General features: G+C 34.0%; 1 protein-coding gene across 2 annotated transcripts in view; it reads right to left on the reverse strand.

Annotated features, from left to right (window-relative positions):
* The window catches only part of EPHA3 (EPH receptor A3), a 365,925-nt gene that overhangs the window by 241,550 nt on the left and 97,326 nt on the right, over positions 1–27,049 (reverse strand). For both annotated transcript variants that reach the window (XM_059164417.1, XM_059164416.1), the window contains exon 3: positions 23,077–23,737. In XM_059164417.1, the coding sequence (XP_059020400.1) occupies positions 23,077–23,737 (661 nt within the window). The remainder of the gene's footprint in view (positions 1–23,076; positions 23,738–27,049) is intronic.

Raw genomic sequence — 27,049 nt, forward strand, 5'->3', positions numbered from 1 at the left:
ACTAAAAAATCTTCAACAGCAAATCCCACACACAATACTTGAAGAAAGTTAAAAATCTTTGGCCTAACTCACCCATCCCATCATAACTTTATATCCATACATACCAATAATATTCCAATAAACACTATAAAATTCAAGCAAGCTAATATGTTCTATGGTTCAGGGATAGAAGTGACAGAGATCACAAGTAGGCAGAGAGGCAAGCAGAGAGAGAGGAGGAAGCAGGCTCCCCGCTGAGCACAGAGCCCCATGTGGGGCTCGATGCCAGGACCCTGGGATCATGACCTGAGCTGAAGGCAGAGGCTTTAACCCACTGAGCCACCCAGGTGCCCCTCAATGTTACATCCTTAATGAAACCTTTGTCTTCTGTGTAGACCCTTCTAACTGGGTGCTGCTGCTAACTGTTTGCGTGACCTTGGTAATATACTTAACTGCTCTGGATCTCCATAACTTCATTACTAATATAAAGTGGTTGGTATTAGATCTGTGAATTTCTAACTTTATTACTCACATGCACCCTAAAATAATCTTTTATAACCTATACTACTGATTCAGATATTTTAAGTTGGCATTTAAAATGTTTCCTCATGAATGTAAATAACTGGGAATGATGTAATTTCCAGCATATTGTAAATACTGACATTTAAAAATAAAGCTGTTATACCACTCTTTAAAATGCACCCAGTGGAATCTAAGTACCATGGTGACTTGATACCCACTATCGTGTAAAAATAAACAACTGACAATTTATTAGGTTTTTTTTCATTTTGAATGACAAGAAATAACTGAAAACCACTTGACCTGAAATAGAATTTGATGCACACCCATTTCACATCCTTAACACCAATTTTTAATTCCCATTTAATACTTATATCTAAAGAAAAATGCACCTTAATAAGATTTCAGAACCAGCATGAGAGAAATGCTTTTTTTTAGAAGAGAATGAAAAGAGTGATTGTGCAAACGTAAGTGGGAAAGAGAACGATCTTGAAAATCTGGGCTTAAACGCAAGTTTTCACACAAGTCAACATCAATACCTACGGGAATTGAGTACAGGAAAGTTCATTTCCTTAAAAGTGTAAGTGTACATGTACCCCTTGGACACTCTCTTGGAGTCTCCACTTTATATGTACCTCAGTTTAAAGAAACTGCCGTCCATCCTTCTTTGTGTATTTTTATAGATCCCTCAGGTGTTATATTCTACACAGTACTTTGCATAATGTCTTGAATTTAATACTCAACCAATACATATATATACAATCATAATTTCTAAAGTGTATCTAATTGTACATACACAAAATCTGTATTTAGATGGACATGGCATTGTTATTAGGCTTTTCAATACTTATTCCCAAACATATTGAATTGTCTGACAACAGCAATACAGTACAATGAGCTTGTGAATATACTATATAGGCAGGCTTCCCGATTTGCATTTTCTACAATTTCTTTTCTGAAGAACACTATATTTCAGTCATGTTTTCATCTTCAGTATTTTGCTTTCTTCCCAGAACTTTGTGTACCACTTAACCACACATTACCAATTGCACATTTATCCTGTTCATGAATATCCACCAATAGGTGAAACTATTTTCAGCAGAAACTTTTTCTTAAGTGAATCTAAGCAGGCATTTTATCTGGGGACCATGTGTCTAACAAAGCAGCCATTTCTAACTAAGGATACCAAAGTCAGAGTTACAGCAAATTTACTTTGCAATGTTATCACACATGCCAAACATAATATTGAACTACCAACAAAATGACTGCTATGCACAATACACTATAATTAACCTTGTAAATTCACTGTGCTTACAGCCTTAACATGTATGTACTTTGGTGAAAGGAACCACAGTGCTGAAAGCAAATGTGAAATTTGGAAAATAAATTTTTGGAAGCTTAAGTCATTTGACCTTTCCAGTTTAAACAACCTAATATAGGAGTTAGTCATTCTTGGATATGGGACATTACAAATAAACTGCCCAAAATAATAGTCATCATGTTCTGGGATATCCTTGCTCTAAATTATTATAATAAATTTTCCTGAAGAGTTTAAATGAATAAAATAATAATTGTCAGCCTCCTGAAATCACAGGTAAATCTATGAATCAATCAATCCTCTAGTATCTGAGAACATATAATTAGGAGTTACAAGTTGTTCCTGGAAAGGCAAGAACACTTAAGGAATTTTAGCCCAAGTTCCAGGATTTAAATTTATATCATGACTTATAAGATGTTTTCCTTAGCATACTGAATTCTAACTTAAATATTCAACCTTCAGTGATATATAAGCTCCTTACTTCAATTTAATATTTATACAAGAAACACACAGGAAATAAATTATGATTCATAAATGGGAAATCAGATCTGGGAGTGATCCCTTGGGCTTCTATCTTCAATACCTAAATGAGACTACCTCCGAAGTCTGAGGTGAATTTCCAGAATTTCTGAGAGAGAGACTATTACTTATTTCTCAAAAGCAATTTAAAACAATTCACTTAGAAAATAATGATTTAGCACTTAGTAGCCACAATTAAGATATCAATGTGAGAATGTCTGTCTCCATTAAAAAAAAAAAAAAAAAAAAAAGTGTAGGGGCGCCTGGGTGGCTCAGTGGGCTAAAGCCTCTGCCTTCGGCTCACGTCATGATCTCAGGGTCCTAGGATAGAGCCCCGCATTGGGTGCTCTGCTCAGCAGGGAGCCTGCTTCCTCCTCTCTCTCTGTTTGCCTCTCTGCCTACTTGTGATCTGTCAAATAAATAAATAAAATCTTAAAAAAAAATGTAGAACTGAAAACACTTAGAAATATTCATTTAAAAGTATGACATATATGAATACACATACTATTTATAACAGATACCAATTATATATTTGACTGAATATTTACATATAAAATGCAATGACTGATTATCAGGTCTTCACTTAATTTTCTCTTTGAACATTTTTAATTAAATTTATGTAATATATGTGTAGTCTGTCCCTTATTCTCTCTCTCTCTGCCTTATAATTTGTGCTCTGCTTTCTTACTGTTATGAAAAGAGACAATAGACCCAAAATGGAGTCACTCATGCTAAATCCCAGGTCAGAAAACCAAGATTTAATATCCAATCTAATTGAAATTTCAAATGTCTCCCAGGAATGTAATCTTAAATTAGGAAATCTGGAATTTTCTGGTCAGTCTTAGTGAGGTTATCTTCCCACAGACCATCTGTCCACAGTCCCCCAAAGGAAGGTGATCTTGTTTTAAATAATACACTCTTTTCCTTGCCTCACCCCCTATAAAAGCCTTCCTTTTTGTATAGCTCTTTGGACTTTGGAGTTCCTTTCTGTTTGCTAGGTGGGATGGTGCCCAACTCGTGAGTCATTGAATAAAGCCAATTTGATCTTCAAATTTTACTCCGGTGAATTTTGCTTTTAAATACTACCTATATGTACTTATATCACCATACTTATTCCTACACCTCCCTCACTTACTCACATTTTACACAGTGGAATGCATTTGAGGGATTTAAGTGTGATTAAAGTCTCAACAATCATGCTTGAGCTTCAGACTTTATGATACTTGCCAAGTAGCTAATTATTTGGTCCTGAAAAGGAGCTGGTTTTCTACATGATAGAGAGAAAAATACTGTCACAGCAAGGTAATTCAGAACGTATTAACAATTCCTAATGGTATGACATGCCTTGTTTTAAGAGAAACAACCCTGAACCATGTTAGACAGACCATCAAAACCAATTACTGAACAAAGCTATTTGATTCTGAAAAACTATCCAAACAGGATTAGTCTAAGTTCTAAATATGTAAGAGCTGAAGATCTCTTAATTTGGAACACAGAAATATTGGATGTTATAAGACAAACGTATTGTTTAAATTTTATTTTGTTTGTTTAAATTTTATTTTGTTTGTTTTGACCTTCTATTTAATATATAGCAAAATTTTGGCTCTCTGGATTCCTGGAACTTAGGTAAAGCAAACGAACAAACAAAATCTTTCTAGATAGCAGATGCGCCCCCACCCACCATCACCAAGGCTTTAGTCTTGTTATAAAAGCTAACACTCATTAAGTCCTTACTCTGTGTCAGAATCTGTATTGAATAGTTTATAAACATTATCTCACTTTATCCTCCCAATAACACTACAAAGGAGATACTTCTGTTATCTCTTCTTTTTTCTCATTTTATGTGTGAGGAAATGGACCCAGACTAGTTAAGTCCTTTGCCCACAGTCACATAGTGAATAGGGGGTAGAGCCAAGATGAAATCCAAACTCCTGATTTATACCATTCATAACAGTTAAAGTAATGATGCTTCAAATCATTGTCTTCTTTGAGACATTGTAAAATGTGCAACTAATTAATTTGTTACCAGAGTGGAGAGAATATAATTTAAACACTTATTGATAACTTAAGGCCACAACTATGAGTATTTCTACTTGTTTTATGGACTCCGTAATCCTGAGATCTTCTCAGGGTTTACTCAGCCATGGAAGGCGTTGGCCCCATTTTGGCCCCAGGCAGATGAAAATGATCACTTGTGTATGTTATCATAGCCCTTCTGCCTCCTGTCCTAAGCTGCCAGTTGTGATGTTTATTATATTTATGCTACTTTGCCCCTTTTCAACTTTTAGGCTTTCATCTATCAACTTTGGAACTCACTTACTTAGCAAGTTATAACTATATGTCTAAAGTAAGGTAGACTCTGACTGCTGTCTCAGTGTTGTCATAGGAATAAAGAATTTCACTACACAAACTTGAGACAAACCCACAAGACATATTTGTCATCCTCCTTAAACTTAGCAAGGGTGTTTTCTTTACAAGTATTTGGAAAAATAATATATCCTAGAAAATATACTAGGCTATTATGGCCCAATTTTATGGCTGTCATCAGTTTAAAGAATCTGATAATTATTAAACTAAAATAAATATAGAAATATGTGATTGATTGATATGTATAAAATCTTACAGTTGGTGGAATATGTAAAAGTTCCATCCAATCTACTTTCAAACCCAGTGCAGCTTCAGAAAACTGTTTTGAACAAACCAAAAGCTTTCAGAGGAAGTACAGAAGGTGCTCAAAGATTGATAGAATATATTCCCTGAAGTTCTCAGACATAGAAAGATTACAAGGACATTTTTTTCCTAATCATTACAATTATCTAAGCAACAACACATAATCATGTCCCATAACTGAGCAGCAAATGAATAACAGCAAATAAAATGTAATTACTAAATTACAACCCTTCAAATCTTTACATCTTAAGACAGATATTCCAGGCTGGATCATTTCAGCTGTAGATAACAATTTCCAAATGCTTTTTCAGCCTCTCTTTGTATTTTTGGGAAGAAATCCATTGCTTTTTCAATTCATTTCTTTCTTTTTATTTTGCTTTAAATTGGGATGATAGTCTCACAAATAACTGGAGACTTTTTACTGTGTATGAGAAATTAGATAATGATTTTAATTGTCTATTTTTTCAATATTTTAGAGTATTCAGATTGTCTGGACTTTATAAGGGTGGCTGTACCTTTAACATAAACTAGTGGCTATTTCAAGCACACTTCCTTCTTCCGAAATTACTTTCCTGTCACTTCATTTTTGTTGCCTGTCTTCTAAAAAAAAGATAAAAAAGACGTTAAAAGATATTTAAAGATAAACTGGTGTGATGCAAACTATGTGTTAACCAAAACAGCAGAATTTGTTTTATCATTTTATTGTTAGATTAACTATTTCAACCCCGTACCCTGAAAGTTTCGATACTTTGTCAGATATTTAGATTATACCTCTATTTTATAGAAAGCTTAATTGTGGGAAATGATTTGTGTAGGAAGGAGTGATGCAGTTTCTAAAATCACAAAAAGGTCAGGGTATAGCAAATAACTAGGTATGTGTGCTCCTATACCCACCATGTGTGCCTTCATGCAAGAAAGTTACCTATATTTCACTATCACTCCATTTTTCCTATTTTATACTGATACAGTGCATATGTTAATAAAGAAACAAAAATATTAGTAAGTAAAGGAGCCATCAATATTCCCACAAAAGATGTTGTTATTGTACATTATTTTACATTAAAATGTAAAATGTACAAAATGTACATTATTGTACATTTGAACTAGGCTCAGAAAAGATTCACAAAAGAGTAGAAAACACAGCTGCTAATCTTAGAAAGTTTACAATCTCTAACAATAACAAAGTATGCTTTTTATCCACTTAAAAAAATTAGTATTTATATGTTAGTACCCAATCTGTTATCAATATTTTATTGTTATATTTCTCTCCTAACTCTGACTCTTAAAAAATATTTAGGTCAAGACATATGAAAATTTTATATATATATATAATTATCTATCTATATCTATTTATTATAATAAAATGCTATAAACAAGATTCAAGAATATAAAATCAGGAATCCCCATTATCTTATTCTAAGGAATCTTACTGGATTTTTACCATGAATTTAGATATGTATCAAGTCATGTAAAACAAATGTAATCCCGCAACTGTGCTGAGCAAATCTCAGGTTTATTACTGGACTAAGAGTGTACAGAGAATAGAGCTGACAATTCCTCTGCAGTGCTGACCCTTGTCTGGAGTTTACAGCATGAACTTGGCTACTAGCCAATATGAACAATGCTTAAATTTTTTTATGGCAGCTCAATGAGCTTTCAAACACTCATCTGCTTTACTTACTGTGCTTAATAAAAAGCAAGCCAATGTATTTTCTCATTTCCTTTTCATCACTAATTAGAGTAACCATCAACCTTATGAAGGATATAGCCTGCTTTTTCTTCCAGCCTCTTTTGCCCAGTAGCTCTGCACTGAAGCACTAATAGAACACCATTATCCCACCCATCGTCATTACACAGATTTGAATATAAAGCAGCATATATCTTGTCACTAAACTATACTATATACAGTAGAAGCCCTTGGGAATTACATCTGTTCTTGGATATCAACATTTTAAAGGAGTTTTATTGTATAAATGAAACAGTTGCTTTATACAAGCCTTTATACTCTGGAAAGCTTAAAGGGTTAAAAATTTCTTTTAAAAAAAGGATTTATTCATTTATTTTAGAGATTGAGAGACAGATTAAGAAAGTGGGGAGAGAGAATCTTTAAGCTGATTCCCTGCTGAGCATGGAACCCCACCACCTATAGGATCATGACCTGAGTGGAAACTAAGAGTTAGAAGCTTAACCAAGTAAGCCAGCCAGATGCCCCACAAAATTTCTGATAGCAACACAAAACTTTGTAACCTATGACACCAATAGCATTTCCAAAGAGAGGAATTTCATATACAATCTTCATATAAAACAATCTGATTGATAATTTAGGAAACATGTACATTTTAAGCCATATTTATTTATTTACCCAAAGGAGTATAATGATTTATTATTGCAATTTTAAAGATATGCATATTATATTTATTAACTTACTCTGTGTGCTGCCTCATTCTAAAAGCAATACAAAGAAATATAAGAATGTATGCAGCAGTCCAATACCATCTGAAGTTCCATTTGATATTCTATTCCATACCTCATTCATCTTAAATTCTTTTAGAAACAAGATGTATATTTATAAGTACACATATTATAATACCTATATATATATGCTAAGTATACAGCACAAATGAATGTGTGTATATGAATATATATGCCATGCATCCATATATGCATCTACACATGCATATATGTACATGTCCTGTATGTCTTTAGGCACATACAGTTACACACATGTATACATATATATATACCTGCATATATTCCTACATACACGTACATACATTCATATATGTATTTCAGTGTTTGTAAGTTTTGAACATACCCAGTATGTTAGCAGATACATCAGCCATCTCCAAAACTCATTTCCAATCTGCCACTTGGAGATCTGTCAAACTAATAAAGAAGCATATTGTGCAAGCATACACACTGAGCACATAGCGAGAGTTTTCTGGGTCCTGGTTCCCCCCTCACCATCATCTCCTATCAATCATGGCCTCAACAACAGCAGGGGCAATGGAAATAGAAGCAGAGGTAATTAGAGGTGTGACCAAGTTCCACATGCACAGAAAATAAAGACCACAGCTACCCTGTTAAAACATGTTTGCATTATAGTCTTACCCAGTTCCATACTGAAAAAAGAGAGAAGGATTATGTTAAAGAATAAAGTTCTTGCCTCTTTAAATAACTACTGCTAATCTTTTTTTACCTCAATTCTAAAAACCACTTTCTTTAGCCACTCCCTTAGCTGCAAGAACTTCCAAATTTTCACGTTATTGTGACTTATAAAGTATCACCAAAAGAAAAATATTATTTTATTACAGTATAAGAAGGATTGGGATTCAGAATTAGACAGAGCTGTGTTTACAACCTGGCCTCATGAAACAGGACAAATTAGTAAATTATCTTAGCCCTGTCCTGGTAAATATGGCTAATAATATTTACTTTGTAAGGTTTTTGTTGAGCATTAAATGGTATATTAATTCCTGAGTACATACTTGGCAATCAATAAATGGCCATTCAAATGTATTTATCACTCATCCTAGAGACAGAATATCTAAAATTCAGGATGCAATAGAAAACTATAAAATATTGCTTGAAATCTGAAGAACAGAATACAAAGGAAACATATGGGGGAAAAATAAAATTGTGAAATAAGTGATGATGTAGAGAAAAAGGAACCCTTGTGCACTGTTGGTGGAAATGCAAACTGGAAAACAGTTTCGAGGTTCCTCAAAAAATTAAAAATGGATTTGCCCTATGATCAAGTAATCTCACTACTGGGTATTTACCTAAAGAATATGAAAACACTAATACAAAAAGATATATGTACCCCTATGTTTGTTGAAGCACTAGTCAATTTATGGAAGAAGCCCAAGTGTGTCCATCAATAGATAAATGAAGAATAAGTGTATATATACACTTATATACTTGTGTGTATGTGTGTGTGTGTATACATATATATATTTGCCTAAATAGATTTCTCATTTCACATGAAAAAAATTGTATTTTAACATCAACAAGGAATGTTGCAAGGGCACAGCTAATTGTAGGATGTAGGAAGACACAATTCTGCACTCATTTATAGAGAATGCAAGCAAGATACCATTACCATGACATGAATCAATTTCCAGAAGTGTAAACAAGCCAGTAGCCTGAGAAACACAAGCATTCCTGGCATGGGAGTCTGAAATCAATGTCTGCAATGGGTCTCAGAAAGAGGACAGAGTGGAAAGTGTTGAATGACATCCTCAAAAGCAGCCTTACAGCAACGACAGCCCTGTGCTGCACAGGCCAGTTCTAAAAACACAGGCTGGTGGGCTTCAGTTTCCTTATGTCCTGATCCTCCTTGCTAGGGAGGCCAAAGGAACGCTGGCCACACACAAATGTTCTGCATTCAAATTCCTGTTTCACCACTTACCAACTGCAACCTCTGGACAACTGTCCAGTTTCTCAACTTATTTAGTCTCCTCTCATGGGAAACGGGGACCTGACGGTACTTTCCCCATAGGTGTTTGGGAAGATAAAATAAAGCACCAAGCTCAGTTATAAGCCAGAGGACAGAAACTGCTGATGTTAAGGTGATGCTCTAATATCAAAAAAAGAGGAGTCTTAGAATTAGAACCAACGAAGTTTTTATACCGAGTTGTATATATTAATACAATATGGTCCTGTAAATAACCACATCTACCTGTCATCTTTACATTTGTACCACATTACAGAAAAAAGGGAATCAAATGTCAGATTCGATTTCATGTCAGCACGTCAGAGTTCGCTAAAAGGGAACTAACTCCATAGCAGCTGTCTGAACCCTTTGCTTAAGGAAACGCCCTCAATCTCCAAATGCTTTTTCTTTGATATCTCTTTTATCACTCTGCTCACATTCTCAGTCTGTGTACTACCAAATTCCAGCCATTAAATGTCAGTCACTTTTTCCAGCTCCGTGCAAGTAACATTCTTTCACTGTTTTTAAATATCTACCTTCATGTGAAGAGTCCTGAAATCTTTATTCTCTCTCTCACATAAAGAATCTTAGTTCTGATTTTCTTTGCTTAAGTGTTACTTTCCAATTACCTAAGTAGTTAATAAGACTCCACATGCCTTTAAAGTTATAGAAATTTCTAAGTCTAAATAAATCCCAAAAAGGAAATGTCCTGAGGTACCATCATAAGATGCTTGAGTTCGGGTTCCAACTTGGGCTCTGCTAATGTGTAATTTGACCTTTCAGTCTTTATTTATGTTTCTGTAAAAGGAAGGGTTATTCTAGACCAGGTTTTCCCAACCTTGACATAGTTTGCTTGGATGATCTGTTGTTACAGAGGCTGCCCTGTGCATTGTACAATATTTATCCGCATCTCTGTCCTCTAAACTCTAGATGCCAGTAGCAATCCCCAGCCCAAGCTGTGACAACTGAAATGTCTTCTTCAGACATTGTCATATGTCCCTTGGAGGCAAAATCACCTGGGCTGAGAGATTAGTCTATGCTTTATTCCACGGGTGGTACAATGAAAGAATCTGCATTAGCATATTCCACTGATATTTCCACTAAAAGCTAATTACTGTGAGGGCAGGGACATTTTTTTGTTGTGTTCAGTGCTATATTTCCAGTGGATATTGGTATAGTAGGTATTCATTACATTTTGTTTGATGAAAATGAATAAATGATGGAATATTTAACTCCATGGAAATTGAAACCTCTCCATTTATTACCTCTTAGCAACACATTTTGATGAGTCTCTAAGCAATATTCGTCTTTCATGCTTACTCCACTTTTTTTCTTCCTAATGAGCTTATGGATATTGTACTTGCTTCCTTTTAACATAAATTCAGTTCAGCTACCCTTTAGAATCCAAGGTGCTTAGGAGCAAGAACTGTATTGTCCTTCCCTTCAGTTCAGCACATTAATCAATTCTGGATGCCATAAAGCCTTTATACATGTTGACTGACAGATTGGAATATCCCATCTTCAATAGAGCAGCATGAGATAGGCAGCAAGTGGATCCAAATCTCTGGAATATAGATTTTCCTATCTAATAATGACCAGAGAAACAAAAACGTTCCTTTCCAACCATTTATATATACAGATTCATTTCTGAGTTCCAGAAAAATTTACATGTTCTTTATGCATTACTTCAAGAATGGTATTCTCTCATCTCACAGCATGTGCTTTCTTTTTCTTGTTGAAAGTAAGTCTTCATGTCAAAAAGCAGCAGATGTTCTCAATTACAGTGTCAACTTTTAACCTTTTGTGGCATTATAACTGACCACTGAACAGAGAATTCAGGAATATTTTACATGGAGGGTCTTTCATTTTTAGAAGCCATTCTTACTTCTTATTTTTATTTTCTTTTTTTCTCATACAAAAAGTCTATGACTGTTCATATGATGGCTATCAGTTTCATGATCTCGACTCACCCTTGGAATCTCTGGGTCTCCTCTCACAGAACAAATCTGTGATCAGAAGTCCAATACTGAGTGTTTCTAAAGGGCAACCAACAGCAACACATCTCAGAGGACTACTGGAAGAGGGATAAATAACAACCCAACTAAAGTTTATAATACATTTTTCCTACAGGATATCATGGATTCTGCTTCCTAAAAGAGACATCCATAAGTGATTACAGTTATCTGCCAACAGGATGTTTCGTCCACATCCTGGAAGATGAGAAGCTACACGAATAGAATATACATGCAGTCTCTCTAGTCATATGATTCTTTCCAAATGGCTCTCCTTTGGAGCACTTTCATCAAACATTATCAAAACGTGTATTTCTCTCCACAATTGCTTTCTATTAAGGTTTAGTGCCAGCTGTCAGAGCTGTAATGTAAACCCTTATTAGCTCTTATAAGTTCTACTCTGGAACTAATAAGGGATTGTCAAAACTCCAAACACAGACAGAGTGGGGGAGAAATCACAGGAAAGAAGGTGGAAAGTATACAACGAATCTGTACTTGCAAAGCACTCTTTGTGATACCCTTACCAATGTCTTTCACAGAATCTCAGTACCTCAAGAGGGAGATGATCTACTTCTTAGTTTATTTTGCATAAGGTTTGGTCTCCCTTTCTCTGAGAAGGGTTGATGAAAAACAATGAAACAAACTGGAAAAGTTCATGAAATCTCAATAATCTCTCTCTCTCCCTTTTTTTAGAATCATAACCTGCATTCTGAACAAAACTACATTGGCTTCTTCGAATTTTAAAATATAGAATCTCTGATAATTTCTGAATAGCTGGACAGAAAAAGCATGTTGATAAAGATGAATATTCCCTACAAGATCTATAGATTATATATCAGCTTTAAAATACTTGTTTTGCATAATTGCATGAAGCACATCAGACCAAGGAAGAATATCTATATCAACCCCCAAGTAGGCTATGTTAAAGAAATGAAATTTCAATAGTTCCTTCAGAGCCCAACTACCTGATGGTATATTATGGTGGCAGATCCACGAGCTATCCAACAAGGTCACACACACTAAAACACCAACTAACTAAAATTTTTATATATTCAAAATAAACAATATTCCACCAGTCACAGAGAAATGGGCTTAGATATGTCCTTCTTTGGAAAATTCTAATCACTTTTCAGATGCGTTTGCATTTAATAGATATTTCCTTAGTGGTACACAGTGTACTGATCTTCCTTTGAAAATGAGACTGAAAATGTGATGACAAAAATAACTTCTTTCAAGTAAAATTAAAGCTACTTTACTTTTTACAACTGAAATTACTTTTTCCCCATGTCTTAGATTCCTATAGTAAATACTGTATTGGGAAGCTCATTCCACATTTTTCCACAAACACACTCTCAAACAAACTACTTGAATGAGAAAATTATTTGTGTTCCCCAAAGACTATATAATTAGCATAGAAGACTTGCCTAAATAATTATTTCTACCTTTGAAACTTTGAAACACTAGGCTAGACAAAGTATCTGAAAATTCACAGATTTTAGCATATTAAAATTTTTAAATATGGTATACTAAAAGCAAATACTGTACAGCTATTTGACAAGGGATGATCGTGAACTGGGTTAAAACCTTGGGAAAATATCTTAATACTGACTTATAAAATGTCCCTTCAGGTCAAGACAAATACTAGAAAAAGACATATTTAAAGAAATGTCTTATTATTTTTCTCTCTTTGAACAGTGAAATTTGACATGATTATATAACTAAAGTTAACTTGTATAAAATAAACCATATAGTTAACTTGTATAAAATAAACCATATTTTATACAAGTTAAAGTTAACTTGTATAAAATAACCCATATTTTACTAGCAGACTGTAACTCTCATTTATTTGTAATCCTGTCCTAGACTAATATTTATAAAACCGTCTGTGATTTTTAAGGCCTTTTATAGTGGTTCATTGATGATCATCTAACTTGTGCTTATTAATTATGAGGTATTCCAATAATTAGACATGAATTCATTCTACTCCTTAAATTTAACAACAGTCCTATTTCTCCTAAATATGTTTGCAGTTAAATTGTCTCTGACTGCTCAAAGTAATCTGATTTGTAGTTTGTATGGAATGAAGAACTCACGTTTCTTTCTAGTATCTTCTTTTTTTTTTTTTTAAGATTTTATTTACTTGACAGAGAGAGAGATCACAAGTAGGCAGAGAGACAGGCAGAGAGAGAGGCGGGAGCAGGCTCCCTGCCTAGCAAAGAGCCCGATGTAGGGCTCAATCCCAGGACCCTAGGATCATGACCTGAGCCGAAGGCAGAGGCTTTAATCCACTAAGCCATGCAGGCACCCCTCTTTCTAGTATCTTAAATATGCAAATAGATGCTTTAAATTTATACTGTTTGTTTTTAGACTCAGAAATGAACTACAAACAAAGAAACAAATGAACTACAATACTTAGGTAACTCGCAAGCCAAATGCACTCTTTTTTTTTTTTTTTTTTTTTACTTTTAATTTTTTATTTTTTATAAACATATATTTTTATCCCCAGGGGTACAAGTCTGTGAATCACCAGGTTTACACACTTCACAGCACTCACCAAAGCACATACCCTCCCCAATGTCCATAATCCCACCCCCTTCTCCCCAAATGCACCCTTTATTTTCCTCTCTTTTTCATATTTTAAGAGTTTTTACTTAATTACTCTTTATATGGTATATTGTCATAATATGATTGAAAGTTTCTAGTAATATCATATAGTAATTCATGTAAACACATTTGTAATTTACTTCATACAATTTATACCGTTTTCTTCACTGCTTTTTTTTTCTTGTTTTTTTACTTTTTTTTTTTTTTTTTTTTTACTATTTAGGTGATTCTTAAATGTACATAATAAATACCCAAAGTAAATCAAATAGATATAGTTTGTTCTACACACAGTCAAGTAAAATGTCTGACAAATATTTTTACTTCTCTGATTACTTTTTTTGATTCACATGAATTCCTTCTAGGCAAGAACATTATTTATTATTATAACTCCCCTAATACCTAAGCTAGTCTTTTATACAATGAAATATTAGGACATAGAACAGTAAAAAAACTTCTGGGTTTAACATTTTTGAAATGTTGAATTTTATTTTATCTTGTTATTGTTATTGTTTGCCTGTTCCTAAACTACATTTTCTTAAATCAGTTAAAACCTAAAAGCCTCTCTGGATCTACAACAATAAAAATGTCCATATCTAAATTTAAGGTTGCTGTTAAATAATCAGCAGGAAAAAAAAAAAAGAAGAAGAAGACAAAAACAAAAACCAAACACGAAACACGCTAGAAGGAATAGAGACTGAGTCAACACCAGATGGGAAAAATCAAGAGTGACTGATGTTCAGAAAAAGAAAAATAGAAGCTAACAAGAAGAGAATGGAGGAAATATCACCTATGATTGAATAGACTAGAAGCTTAATGAAAATAAAAATGAAGTGTCCTCAGGAGAGGAAAATCCTACTTGAAAGAAGGTGGACAACCAGTGAATAAATAATGAATACATAGATAAATACGTTCATTAAAGGCATGTCCTTTCCCTTAAAGTATCCCTAAGCCCTAAGGTTTAAAGTAAGAAAGAGACTGTTGAATGGATGAGTTTATAACATCTGTTTTAACATAGATGAAACAAGAAAGCAAGGAAGATTACACATTCCAATGATGCTGAGGACTAACAATAATGATGATTTTCAAATACCCTTTTACGGATGAAGAAACTGATAAGCAGCATTTTTAAGGCTACTGAGTGCAAGAACTCAAACAGTTGTCAGTGACAAGAGCCTTTTGTTAAATAAAACAAATAAATGCAAATTGAAGTTTGAGGGCAAACTTGGGTGGATGGGGGGGACAGGGGTCTGCACTGTGCTAAAGGTACCAGAAGTTATTATACAAATTGGTGAGAAGATATAGAAACTTGTATAAATCAAGGGCTTTATAGCTCTTATAAAACTGTCAAAATATCTGGTTGCTTGAAAGTTATGCACATTATTACTTATCAGTGGCATATTTTGTAATAAAATAAATGTATTGGTTTGAAAAGTCATGGGTGTGCAACTGCTAAAGGTAAAGTGGGATTAGATAGATGTAATTTTAAACTCTGGGAAAACAAATAAGTTTTTTATAATTCAAGGTAAGAGATTTCAGTGCAGTAATTAAAGGATGAGTCAATGAGTACTAGGTGTATTAAACAAAAATTATTTCAGCATTTATATAAATAGAGCTTTGCTTTATTACAGGTATGATAGTCGATTGATTTTTTGTAAGTCAGAAAACCTATTCATCATAAATTCATAAAAGATAAAAGGTATTCTCTCAGATACCAGATACTAATTAATGAACAGATGAGATAACGTAATAGATCATTAATTAGTATCAGGATAGTTAGGTGGATCTAGTCTTTTTTCTTTTAAATTTTATTTATTTATTTGACAGAGATCACAAGTAGGCAGAGAGAGAGAGAGAGAGAGAGAGAGGAAGCAGGTTCTCCGCTGAGCAGAGAGCCCAACACGGACTCGATCCCAGGATCCTGAGATCATGACCAGAGCCAAAGGCAGAGGCCTAACCACTGAGCCACCCAGGTGCCCCTAGGTGGATCTAGTCTTAACTTGTTGCAACTGTATGTGATCTAAGAGTCAAATGTGCTTATTTCAAATTAGATAAAATGAACATCATTACGCATCTGAAAGACCTAGTAGATTCAAAAATAAATAGCATAAAGCATATTCACTCTAGAACTTACATTCTAAGGATGCGTACTTGGAAGAGTCATTCAGTAAGTATTCATTCAGTAAGTATCTAACTGAGAACTTAATTATCCTCTGTTAGTTCTAGGCATGATGTTCCTAGAAAAGGACAAAATGAGGTCCTTCCTTCAAGTAACTTGCTGCCTAGTGCCCAGCTCCCAGCACGTATTGCCCAGCATGGAATCCAGTGGCAGGCTCAAACTCAAGACCCTCTGATCAAGACCTGAGCCTAGATCATGAGTCAGATGCTTGACCGACTGAGCCACCCAAGTGCCCCCAGAAAAAAACAAATAGACAAACAAAAAAACATGCTTCTGAATTCATTACAATATATGAACTCCAAGAAGTTCCAGAGGGTGCAAACAGACTCAGTAGTAAGTGCCAAATTCTGAATGAGATTTTCAATTTTCTCTACCTCTTCAAGAGTAAGTAGAATCTCCAAATCTTTTGTTATTGAAACCTTGACAGCTTCTTTAAGAGTTTCTGAATTGACAGAGAAATGAAATGAGAACAAGAACTCTTGCCCTAAGTCCTAGGTGAAACCAACATAATTATGGATAATCATCAAAAAGTCTAGCTATTTTCATACATCACATCAAACACACTTTTCTATTAAGCAGCTGATGTACAAAAACAAGGAATAAAGTTGGCACTCCACAATGAATGCACAGAGATAAAACACAGAGCAATAGATTCTTCAGTGACGTTAATAAGGTACTTGGTACATTAAGTCTAAACAAAGTTTGTAGGAGCAGGAATATTTATAGTAACCTCCTGGGATCTGCCTCAAATGTAATTAATTGACTATATAAAAATCCATTAGCATTCTCGTTTTTTTTCTCCTAACTAAATCAAAGCAGATAGCAGAATTCATTAACCAGGATTAAAAAATAATAATAAATTTCACAAGGTTTTCTTGGCATTAATGCAAAATTTCTTTACATCTCCAATCTTAAAAAGTTAAAATAATTATACTGGGATGTAAGAAATACTAATGATTTCTCTAGTGAAATAAATCAGTTGTATCTCGATTGTTAATGATTGAAAGCAAACAGCAGATAAATTAGGTTTATAATTTTAATATTTAATAGTATCATTTTAAGGCTTATTAACATCCAATAAAAGCAACTCAACGTGCAATTTGACCACATTTAGCCAGCTCACCCAGAGACCAGAAACATTGCCCAAATACTTAAGCCATACACAGTAAATTAAAAGAGATAGCATGATTTCCTCCTCTATCATTAAACTGAGAGAAAACCTATTTAAATGAAAGCCATATTTTAAAATTATATATTACAGAAACTACCAGTAAACCAAGTCTCATGCATGATTTCTTACTTTTCATATTAATCATTATATCACTCTTTATCAGTTGAAGTATATGTAGTTATTTTTTTAAGATATTTTTTATTTATTTGACACAGAGAGAGAGAGAGAGAGAGAGAGGTCACAAGTAGGCAGAGAGGCAGGCAGAGAGAGGAGGAAGCTGAGCAGAGAGCTGGATGCTGGGCTGGATCCCAGGATGATGGGATCATGACCTGAGCCGAAGGCAGAGGCTTTAACCCACTGAGCCACCCAGGTGCCCCTGTAGTTATTTTTCATGTGTATTTCTATTTTACCAAACTTATCATAATAAGCACTCTCTCTTTTTCTGCATTTGTGGTTTGCATGGCATGCAATTTCTGAATTATTCTTTAACAACCAATATTTCTTTCAGTCTTTTCTTGTGTTCTCCCTCTAACTGTTCCTTAAAGGAGAAAGATGTACCACTTTATCTTCTTATCTTTCCTGTGTTCATTCTTTCTTAGCAGAGTAAAACAAAACCAGCAAAATAAAGCATCTTACTGTAGAAATTTTAAATTTCCTATCACTTATTTCCACCCACACCAATACCTCCTTCCTCATTACCACTAATAATTTATTTTTAGTTTAAACAGCCATTAACTTAGCTCTGTTTAAAAATTCAGTTAAAAATCTATGTTTTTTGGAGTGCCTGGGAGGCTCCTTCGGTTAGGCAGCTGCCTTCAGCTCAGGTCATGATCCCAGATTCCTGGGATTGAGCCCCTCACTGGGCTCCCTGCTCAAAGGAGAACTGCTTCTCCCTCTCCTTCTGCCTGCCATTCTGCCTGCTTGTACTTGCTCTCTCTCTCTCTCTCTCTATTGAATAAATAAATAAAATCTTCAAGAAAAAAAAAATCTATGCTTCCTTAAGAGCAAAGACCAAAGTATTTACCTCCCATTCCCCAATACACACAGATTTTTGAAATATGAACCAAACTAATTTAGCAGGGATAATGTTCATTTCTGTTTTTTTAGTGTGCAACACAGGATTTGGTACATACTATATACTACAGACTCAATAATAGTTGAATAACTGAATAAATAGCCAAAATATATTCCCACTCTTTTCCTCATTTCAGGAAAAGTGCACTGTTTTGAAGGTTTTCATTTATATACAAGAAAAGTATAATGCTATGGTTAGAATTCTGGCTCTGTAAAGGACAACATTGGTTTCAATTATAATTCTGAAATTGATGGGTGAATTTTTTGACAATGAAGTGTCTTCATCAATATATTTTCCTATCAAATGGATATTGTCATATCCTCAGCATTTACTTAACCAAACTTTAACTGTCCCAGTTATCCATCTAGAGTGGAATAAATGGTTCAGAATATTTCATTACTAAAGTGAGAAAATGACCTGGCTATGAAATCTTTACAAAACCTCCCTGCGGAACGAGCTCAGAACACAAAACTCTAATGGTACTTCTACACATTTTGAAATTCAATAAACAAATTATAAACTTTATTGTCTGTAATGAGTAAGCTATATAAGGTTGTTAGCCTCTTTTCCTTACTCCAAAAGTTTCTAATGCTAGCAAAGATGATCAAAATCTCTCATTCAAAGGCATTTCATCATTAATGAAAAAATCCCATTATGAATTTGGAAATACTCAAAATTATCTCTCCTTCCCCTACATTGCCAAAGTCTTTTGTACCCCTGGTGCAAGACTGATTGGTCTGGCTTGCATTAAAAGTATCCATTTATGTATCTGTCTTTCACAGGAGATGCTGAGCCCCTGTAAGGTAAATACAATCCATCTATGTTTCCCTGTGTCTAGTGCATTATTACTTTGTACTAATGGATAGTCAAAAACACTTATTGAATTAAATTTGTTAGACTTTGTTGTATATCTAAGATGACTGGTGATGTATATATCCAGATTTTATACATATCATCCAGACTAAAATTAGTCTTTCCAAAATATTACATTTTGACTAGTAGCTCTTCTTTTTAAAAATTCTAGAAGCAGAATGATGTGAGAAATAAACTGATTTATATTAAACCTTATATTAACAGATTTTGGGTTACTTTATGCCAATTCAACTGTGGTCCTACTCCTCCTTCAATGTACTGTACTCTTACTTCCAGTAGAATTTGTGTCTTATGGGGTTTCTTGGTCTCTGTCACCACTGGACTAAAACATAGGGAAGCAATGTGGATTGAGGTTAAGATGACAGCCTTTGGAATCAGACTGCCTGGTTTCAGATCTCTAATCCAACACTCACCCATTAAAGAAACTATGGCAAGATATTTAACTTGTGAAAGCTTTGTTCTCATTTTTTAAGATGTAGATAATAATAAGGTATGCCTGTAAGTTACTTGGAGGGGGGTGATAAATAAGATAGCTCATAGACATGACTTAACAAATAAATACACTAGCATCTAGTAAATCATGAACATTTAAAAAAAAAAGGCTTTGAGTTCTGATACAATACTTAGAATGAAATAGACACTCATTAAATATTCTTTTAAATAAAGTGAATGAGTCATGTTTTCTTTTGTGTTAGGCAACTGAAAGCCTATGGTTGCTTATCATTGGATTATAAGATTATGCTGAGATGTTTAAAATCTAGCTATATGTGTGTTCCAAATAGTGGGTATATCAAGGTATTACCCCATCATTTTTTTTAAAAAGGATGATACAATATCCTTTTGGAAAAAAATTTAAAAAATAAAAACTGATTTCATGAAATACAGGAAGTTTGTTTAGCTATCTTTTGTATCTGCTTCTTTCCTGAGGATTACCACTCTTCTCTGTGCCTAAACAGAAGCACGGCTGCTAAAATGTTGACTAGTGAGAGTCCTAGCATGCTGTTCAGACAGCCTACAAGTTTACCAAAAAGCCAACTGAAACACCAGCACCATCACTGACAACAACAGCAAAATTATAGCCAAGAACAAGATACAGAATAAATCTCGTTCCTGAGTTCCTGAGTTCTAAAATTTTAAGACATAGTATAGTAATGCCCAAAATAATATGTTTAAACAAATATTTGTTAAATATGTAAATCAAAAGAAAGTAGAATACCTCAACACATTGTCTAATAATCTGAATATACAAAGTCTTTGTGATTGTGAAAAGAAAGGAAACCAAAAATCACTTGGAAACATCAGCAAATGTCAAGACATAACTATAAGAAAATATTCCCCCTTTAAACTGCATCACTAAAAAAAAAAAAAATCCTCCCCTTTAAATTACAATCACATCCCATTTCAAGGGCAATCTCTAATTCTACTACAATTATTTTTATTATCTTCAAGATCTTTGTCTTAAAACAATCGGCTATTTTTATATATGTATCTCATTCTGAAACTAGTATTTTTAAATGCTGAGAGAGAAAGTCTATGATGATATTGCATTACTATATGAAAAAGGTGCTGTTGACATCCTTAAACTTAACAAGTTTCAAGAATATAAAACTTTCACTTAAATCCTTATCTATAAGGGCATCTAGGTGGTTAAGTCAGTTGAATGTCCTATTCTTGATTTTTGGCTCAGGTCAGAGTAGAGGTTATGGGATTAAGCCCCATGGAGAGCTCCATGCTGAGAAAGAAGCCTACTTATGATTCTGTCTCTTTTTCTCTCCATCTGCCCTTCCCCCCACCTTGTGTTTATTCTCTTGCTCTCTCACACAAAATTTAAAGATTAATTAATTAAATCCTATCTCTAGGAGTGATCTTGGAATACAACTGAATATCATAGTAGTTTAAAAAGTAGTTAAGTAAATTAGAATGAGGTTGAAAGTAAAGCAATTCTCACTTATTATGAACTTTCTGAATTATAACTTCATATGACTCTTTTATTCTTCTACTAGTTTATCCTTAAGATAGTATGTAACATAAGTCTGTAAGCTTTATTTCTACTAAGACTTTTATGTGATTCTTTTTACTTCACCAATACTTATTTTTCTATTTATGTTTCAATAAAATTTTATAACATATGAAAATTATTTAAAATCCAAACATCTAATGATTAAGTTTCTTGCCCACTGTCATATTTTAGGAGATAGTTCTACATAAATTGATACATATTATTGAGAAGTAGACATATCTCTTTCTCTCCTGGTGTGGATATCAGAGACTGGTTCCATAGAGACCAAATTAGAAAAAATGGCCAATTTTGAAATTCTTCTGAGTTAGGTCCTTATTATTTTATTTAAAATAATTTTCACAAATATTATATATACATAAAGAGTACATAGAGACAAGATATGATTCAAAGTGGATTATAAAGGCCACCGAGATTTTTCTCCACTCATGTATATAAAGAGTAGTATCTACCATGTTGTTTCAATTTTAGAACTTTCAAAACCATACTTAATAATGATATTTCTGATGGCATTTGCCAAGGATCTAAATAACATGGAGAAGTATGAGACTAGAGTGTAGCCCTTGCTGTCATTAAGCTTTTTCCATAGATTATGTTTATAGTCAAAAACAAAATGTTATGTTCCATTTACATTGTTAGAAAGGTTAATTAATGTATAAAGTATATTCATTTCTGTTGCATGGTATGAGATTACTGAATGGCTAAAAAGAGAACACCAAATTCAATTCCTTTTTCAGAGTATAACAGCAAACATAGGTATTAAAACAGACCAGATTCCCAAAACTAAGTAGTTAAATTCTCCTTATATTTATACACCTAAAATTTAAAAAAAAAAAAAATTTCAGTGTGTTCTTTTTTTTTTTTCAGTGTGTTCTTAAACACAAACCTTGCCTAATTAGAAACTAACAAATTTGGGGATTAAGTGGAAGTTTTCATCTGATATATCAAATCTTATATGAAAAAAAAGATTATTTTTAATTAATTTTATTTCAAATACAAAGAAAGTGTTAATAAAAGTCATCTTGGTAACTGTTCAGATTCTTTGCTACTGTATTAAGTATCAAATATACATCCAGCCTAAAATGTGGTACAGATATTCTCCTGGGCAGCTTAAAGGGCCAAACCATGAAACAAAATAATTTCTTTAAAAATTAACCTTTTATACATCAAACACTAAGGCATAAACCCTGGATTTTTAAATAAAATAATCTTTATTAAAGCACTAATGCATTGTAAGTAAACAGGTATTTGACATACAGACATCACTGAATGCTATATTTTATAAAAATAAAGAATATACCACTGTGAAATAGAAAAACATATAGTCAATCTAATTCTGTTGAAATTAGATTACCTGAGTGCCAGTGCTTCTTTCCTTTACATAAAAGAGAGATTTTTTTTTCTTTCACTTGATCTAGAATTATAACACCAGAGTCATTAAATAGAAGACAAAACTTAAAAATAGCATATGTAACACCTCTCGTGGGGTACAGGCCAGAACCACATAGTCAAACACTGCTAATATTTCTAGAGTGAACTGTGGATCAACACATCAAGTGAGATAAATTTGGTCTATAAATGGACTGTCAGTTTGAGGCATGTTTTGCTGCCAATGAGTTCAGGCTGGGTTCATTTCTTTCAGTTACTCAGTGATAATAAACTCACAGTTAAGCAACACCACTATAAGGAAAATAGAGAAGACTCTTACCTTGGCACATAAAACCTCTTTCTTCGTAGCCAGCATTGCATGAACACTTGCCAATGGGTACAAGCCATTCACCCTCTGTACTGCAGTACATCCTGGGAGGATCTTCCTCCTTAGAATTGTTAACACAAGATCCTCGAACCTCCACCAGGGATTGGGAATCCATGGGTACTGTGTCTGGAAACATAGCCAGATTCTTCACTGTAAATGGGCACTTTTTGAAGTACACTCTTACGGACACCAAGGCAACACAAGCACCAACATCTTGAAATGCCAGATAGAATCCCTTTTTGTTGACAGGACCTACTTCTCTAACCTCAGTGTTGAGTTTCAGAATACGGTCCCCAAGATCCATTTGGGTGAAACTTTCATCAGCTGCAATGGTGTCAATCTTTGTAAACTGATGTTCTCGAAATTTGACCCCATGATCATCATCGGACTCCATGTAGTACAAGTTGAAAGTCTCCTTGCAAGTTCCCAAAACCAGTGGAATGCTATTGCAGTCCCGTAGAGTGAACTTGAGCTCTACATAGATCTTCTGAGCTGAGTTCCTAGGGACCCAGTTTGTCCTCAGCCAATTATTTTGACTATGATCCATGACATTGCACACCTGGTAAGTCCTGATGGGTGTGTAATGTTCATCAACACCACTGATCTCTTCCCACTGAAGCATCAAAGGAGGAAAAAAAAAATGAGAAGCAGAATTAATGAGTGAAGCATAACGAATAATAATGAACACAAAATGAGGGTGTTAATGGAATCACAGGATATACAAAATTAATAAAGTTCAGTGTTACTCATTAAAGATCATGACATGAAGCAATTCCGTAACATTCTTATGTAGGTTTATTATTTGCAAGGTTCTCTGAGTTCATTGACACTAAGTAATTTATAATGTTGATGAATACATTTGAATTGTATTGTGGTTTGTGGGATATTCAGGAAAAAAGTTGCTTAGCGGGGCGCCTGGGTGGCTCAGCGGTTTAGGCCTCTGCCTTCGGCTCGGGTCGTGATCTCAGGGTCCTGGGATTGAGCCTCGCATCGGGGTCTCTGCTCGGGGGGGGCCTGCTTCCCCCTCTCTCTCTGCCTGCCTCTCTGCCTACTTGTCATCTCTGTCTGTCAAATAAATAAATAAATAAATCTTTAAAAAAAATTTTAAAAAAAAGTTGCTTAGCAATTGATTATACCTAGACAAATATTCCAACATCAAAATGTCAAATTAGTTATCTCAAATAACACTATGAAATGGTTCTGTGTTTTATTTATTTTATTTTATTTTATTTTAAAAGAAAATGAAAAATACTGCTGCCTAAAATAAACATTTATTCATTTTTTCCCAATTTGGTCTAGAATTTGGTAAAATCAGTATCTGGCAAAATTAGGTAAATCTAAATGATGTCCTTACCATCTATCTCCAAACATGACATTTTTTAACACTCTCAGTCATTTCAAGGAATACATGTTGGTGTACCACAAAAGAGAATTTGAAGTAAAAATACAAGCATGCCTCCCTCTGCTAACAAAATAAAATTTAATAGTTATATGCAGAAAACAAAAGATGTAAATGTAGTGAACATTTCAGTTCTTAGTATCTTTTACTCACATTGAATTTTACACAAACAAGAAATAAGTGGCTATGTGGGGTTTTGTTATTATAGCAGCTAAGGTTATCCTAACTTTTTTTTCAATGCAAAAAACACTTAAAAAGTTTCAAGACTTTCCAGGAAGTCTTTCAGAAAAGCACTGCTTTCTGTGATCCTGAATAGGTTTGGGAAGCTTTTAAGCTGGCATCATGTGGTTTGTGGTCCTACTTATGATTCGGCAACTATTAGACCAGCTGTTTCTGTTATCTGTGTCTACAACTTTTTTGCCATGCCAAATTTTGCCTTGTGCTGCCAGGAAAATCTCTCTTTTGTCATGTTATATTTGAATTCAAAGCCTTCTAGGGCTGCACATTGTCTACACAAATAACTTCAAACTCTTTAGTTTGGTATTGGCATTCTTCCAAAAACTAATTCCAAAATCCATTTATGTTTTTCTAAAAGTTTGAATGCAGATTAGTGAATTACATGTTTCACATACTACGTTCTTGGAGAGTGAACTTTTCTACTGTTGTCAAAAGCCATGTTAGATCTTCTTTCGTTTATGGTATAACACCAACTTGACCATACTATTTTCTCCTTGAAGCTATCCATACCCTTACCATTCTTAAAAAGCTTTCTGTAGTATATAATCTCTATTTTTTTCTTTTTTCCCAATTTTTATTTAAATTCTAGTTAGTTAGCATACAATGCAACATTGGTTTCAGGAGAAGAATTCAGTGATTCATTGATGTACAACATCACGAGTGCTCTCTTTACTCCCCATGACCCATCTAGTCCACCCCCCAAACCTACTCCCCCATCAACCCTCAGTTTATTCTCTGTCTTTAAGAGTCTCTTATAGTTTGTTTCCCTCTCTTTTTTCTCCCCTCCCAGATGTACTATACAACCTTTATTAAATGCCTTATGCATTTATAAATTTAATCCATGATGAATGCTAACCTCTTCATAGTCTCCATAATCTGCAGCATACAATTTCATCTTTTGAGAGATGTATAAAAATTATTTTTTCTCATAATAGATGTAGGACTCATTCAAGGGAGTGCAAATATAAACCTCTTAAAATAGAAGATATTTGAATTATGTAAATAAATATATAACTGAAATCCTTGTGAAACCCATTAGAAATGAGTTCTGAATTCTTTTCTCCATTCAGAGAATAAATGCTTTACATGGACATTTTACAGAAAATTAGATCATGGGTATTATTATTTAAAAATAAATCAACTGGCTTAAAATTTTTTAGGTCAAGGCTTTTCAGGGGTTTTTTTTTTTTTTTTTGTCTTTTTAAAAAAATCCGAATAGATATGAGTTTGTATTTCAACTGATGAATTGGTTGTAAATATTCCTGCTATTAACATTATTTTACTAGATATCAAATGAAGGTGATGACCATTTTTCAAAATTTGATATAAAATGCGATTTCAATTATGGAGGTCTCATTGTCATTTAACATTTTTCCTCTCAATGTTGATTTGGCAAGCTATCACAAGTCCTTGAATGCAGAGGTATACATTGCAAGAAGATAATGCAAACAGCACTATCATGCTTTGCACATAAAAGGTTGCAAAGAACAATTATTACTTCATTAATTTTTAAAGAAGACCATATTGCTTGTAAGTGTTGGTGGTTTGCCTACTCACTCCACTTGCAAAAACAACTCCCAAGCCCTAGCATTTGCTGGGGCTAAAGACAGTAGAAATAACATCCCTAAATGAGCATTTTTCTCAACAGTAGCAGCAACAGAAGTCGTTAATTAAAGCTGTGGCTGTAATGTTTACACTTTAGAAATTTAAAGAATGCCCATGTTTACCCATTCTTCCTACTCCAAGAACTAATGTGTAATGTTCATAAATTATTAGAAATATCATATTGCCATAGTAATTATACTAAGGAAAAATTGGGTTTAAAAAAGAAAATGGGTGAGTGGACACCTGGGTGGCTCAGTTAGTTAAGCAACTGCCTTCAGCTCAGGTCATGATCTTGCTAGGATCCAGTTCCACATTGGGCTCCCTGCTGGGCAGGGAGTCTGCTTCTCCCTCTGACCCTCCCCCTTCTCATGCTTTCTCTCTCTCATCCTCTCTCTCTCTCAAATAAATACATAAAATCTTCAAAAAAAAAAAAAAAAAGGTGACATACAGAATTGGTGACATATATAATCAGGTGGTACAAAGAAAGCATATTTCCCTTTATTTTCTTAATTAAATAAAAACGTCTCTGCAAGGGATTTTCAGCAGTAAGATTGTCTTCAGCAGAAGGGGGTACAGAACCAGAAAGAAGTCAAATTTTTTCTAAAGGTTAAATTCCCCCAAATCACCAATTCTGATGTTTAGTCTAATTCCCAAATTCTTATTCAGAGCTTTAATTATTAGACC

This window comes from Mustela lutreola, chromosome 2 (genome assembly GCF_030435805.1).
Source record: "Mustela lutreola isolate mMusLut2 chromosome 2, mMusLut2.pri, whole genome shotgun sequence".
NCBI lineage: Eukaryota > Metazoa > Chordata > Mammalia > Carnivora > Mustelidae > Mustela > Mustela lutreola.